Below are 2,920 nucleotides of genomic sequence, written 5' to 3'. Positions count from 1 at the left end.
GCGGGAAGAAAGCTTTTCGCGGGAGGGAGAGGAGAGGTTGTGGCGCTCACCGGCGGGGAAGGCGCCTTTTGATAGCCGAAGCGGGTGGCGGGCGGAGGCGTGGCGCATGCAAGCGGACGCACGTCGGCGGCGTCTTCACTGCGCCGCCCATGAGGCATCAATGGAGGCTGACTGGCGCGGCAGGGCGGTAGCCTTCGCATTGATTCCCGCGGGAACCGAGGCGACGAGGCCGACGAAGCTGTCGTCCCGCTGACTCGGCGGGCACGCGGCTGTTTCGCGCCAAAACGCTCGCCACGGCGCCCCCGAACGTCCCCAGCGCGTCGGGTTCGGCCTGGGTCCGCCGACGCTGATTTCGGCCCAAGCCGACGAAAAACGGGCTCCTGGAAGCGCGACTGTGCTGTTTTTCGGCGTCGGCAAAAAAAAAATCGCGTGGGGAGGCTGTTCTGCGGCGCGGCTGAAGATGCTCTAATGGCTTGCTAGGTGGCAGCCGGGGCGGGAGCGGCCAGCGTCGAGGGTGGAGCGGGTGGCTAACCTATTTGGACTAGTGGCGCTGTCGATGAGTAAATCGCAATCCAATCTTGGACTGCTTGTGTTTCTCAGTCATTGGCACTTCAAAAAGATAATCAGGCGTTGCGTTGTCTTTCTACGCGCCTCAGCCGAAGCCAGGATCAGAAGGCAGTAGTCCGAGACCAAACACGTCACTGCCTCAAGCGAACACGTAGGCAATTTCCTCTCTCACTCCGGAGACACAAACACACCATCCAGAACACTACGAGTCAGTTCAAGTTGGTTATGCAAATCTTCCTCTGACCCTATGTAATTCCTGTAGCTCCAAATACGCCGCTCAATCATTGGATAGATCAATCAGACCCGTACTAACATTGGGAAGATTCTTGCTTTTATCCCGGGCCTTCCTCAAGAGGTTAAAATCTGCTCCAACCGCCACTGGAATGTTGGGAGGAATAAATTTCAGCATGCAGCTGCCAGCTCTAAGAGGAAAAGAGCAGACATGGAATGATAAGATGGTCCGTAGACCACACAATCAGTTCAACTGATTGTCATGCTGTACTAACTCCATGCTGACAAAATGGTGGCTCATATATGGTGCCATTGGATACCTCAAAGTAGAGAACTTAGAAATGTTAATAAACATCAAAGCACCAAACATTTCATATAGCAACTATAATTTTCATCGCCGCCATACATTGATAGATAACAGTAGCTCCTAAAGCTAGATCAGACCACCAGCCGCCCGTCGAGCGCTACATGATTTTATTTGTGACAAGAATAAATAGCTTATCCGTCACCGATACCCTAGCCATAGCTAGTTACGGTGACAGGAGGCGGACGAGACTGTCATCGGGTAGGGAAAAGAGTTGCCGTACTGGAAGGACACGGGAAAGCTAGGCTCAATGGACAGGCCGCCGTTGACCAGGCAGTCGTTGAAGCCGAGGCGGCGGAACTTGGTCGGGTCGATGACATCATTTGAGGCGAAGTCGCCGCATGCGACATGGACGTCGCACACGAGACATTCCATGCATGTGTTGGTGAACTCCACGCTGTAGGCCGGTATGCCGCCCGCCATGCTCGGCGCGTTGATCTGGAACACCTCCAGGAGATCCTTTGAGCACTCCTCCAGCTCCAACGGCTCCGTCGAGCGCCGTCCTCCGCCGCTCGATGGCATGGAAGGTGCACTGACGCTGAGCATCTTGCGCATCTGATGCCGAGGCAGCTGCAGCTGCAGCGAGGAAGACGCTGATGCTAGCAAGAACAAGAAGCAAAACTAGTGAGCCAAAAGATGATGAATTAACATGCATGCATGCAGTTCTATATATACGTACTTAAGGTACATACCTTGACTACCTTCATAGCAAGCTTGGAGCAGAAACATGGTGATGACGACCACAACAGCAGCACTTGGACGCGTCTGAAAGCACGCCATGGCCGGCGCCTTCGTGTTCTCACTCCTGAGCGACGTGAGCGTGGATAGAGTAGTTGGTTCTTCTCCTCTTCGGCCCTGCTAGCCTACTTATACTACTAGTGGCTTCTCCATCCAGACTTAAATTGTATCCCAACGTATTTGGACTATGATCAACAAATAAAATGTGTTTAGACTAAAAACACTTATACTACGAGTGGTGAAGTACCACCACTTCTTTTTTTGGCCTCGTAAGTGCCACACCACTAGTACTCACTACCGTAAAACAGTCCTACCCCGACGGCCAAACCTATGCCTACGGCTGCCGTCGGCCTACCCTGGCCGTCGGGTTATACGAAGCTATGCCGATGGCAGCCGTCGGCACAGAACGGCCGTCGCCGTAGATTCAGACATGCCGACAGCAGCCGTCGGCATAAACCAGCCGTCAGCATAACTGTGGGCCCGGCGACACCGCCCGTGACTGGTGGCTAACGCCGTCAACCCTATGCCGACGGTAGGGACGGGCGGCCGTCGGCATATCTCCGCATGCCACGTCACCGATCCGCGGCGTAGGTATGCCGACGGCAGCCGTCGGCATAGGTGCACGGCGCTTCCCAAAACCCAGCCGTTTCTATGCCGTCGGCATAGCTATTTCTTTTTTTACATCCTTTTTTTCATATGTTTTTATGCTTTTTTTTACATATGTTTTTATGTTTTTTTAAATATGTTTTTATGCTTTTTATGTATTATATGAATATATATGTAGTTTGTAATTTTTTACATAGATTATAAATATACATATATAGTTTGTATTTTTTTCGAGCACATTAATACTGTGCCATCATGTTCTTTTGAATATAGGTCCTTATATTTTATTAAAATCTAAAACAACTATGCGACAGAAGTTTAGTCGCGGTTGCAAACGCGCGGCACCCGTCTCCGGAGTGTGACCCCCTGACGTCCGCGGTGTGCCCCCCTCACGGACGGCGGCGCCGCCAGCAT

At 52.3% G+C, this 2,920-nt stretch overlaps 1 protein-coding gene across 2 annotated transcripts; it reads right to left on the bottom strand.

Moving 5' to 3' along the window:
* Positions 1 to 1,324: 1,324 nt before the first annotated feature.
* On the bottom strand, positions 1,325 to 1,958 carry LOC119293365 (TPD1 protein homolog 1B-like). 2 transcript variants are annotated; one of them, XM_037571860.1, is made up of 2 exons: positions 1,855 to 1,958; positions 1,325 to 1,761 (listed from the first exon to the last, which is right to left on the bottom strand). In XM_037571860.1, exons 1-2 carry the CDS (start codon positions 1,940 to 1,942, stop codon positions 1,325 to 1,327), a joined length of 525 nt encoding a protein of 174 aa, XP_037427757.1. In that variant the 5' UTR covers positions 1,943 to 1,958. The 2 variants fall into 2 exon arrangements, with proteins under 2 accessions (XP_037427757.1, XP_037427758.1); XM_037571861.1 differs by having other exon boundaries at positions 1,864 to 1,957.
* Between the last annotated feature and the right edge of the window lie 962 nt (positions 1,959 to 2,920).

This window comes from Triticum dicoccoides, chromosome 4B, assembly GCF_002162155.2.
Source record: "Triticum dicoccoides isolate Atlit2015 ecotype Zavitan chromosome 4B, WEW_v2.0, whole genome shotgun sequence".
In the NCBI taxonomy this organism is placed as follows: domain Eukaryota; kingdom Viridiplantae; phylum Streptophyta; class Magnoliopsida; order Poales; family Poaceae; genus Triticum; species Triticum dicoccoides.
The sequence above is the reverse complement of the archived record's forward strand: the minus strand, read 5'-3'. Positions and strand labels throughout refer to the sequence as shown.

Excerpts from the sequence above, each read along its gene's own strand:
- LOC119293365 (XM_037571860.1), bottom strand. The coding sequence starts at position 1,942 with ATGGCGTGCTTTCAGACGCGTCCAAGTGCTGCTGTTGTGGTCGTCATC. Across the intron at positions 1,762-1,854 it reads TTGCTATGAAGGTAGTCAAG|CATCAGCGTCTTCCTCGCTG; the intron begins GTATGTACCTTA and ends TGTTCTTGCTAG.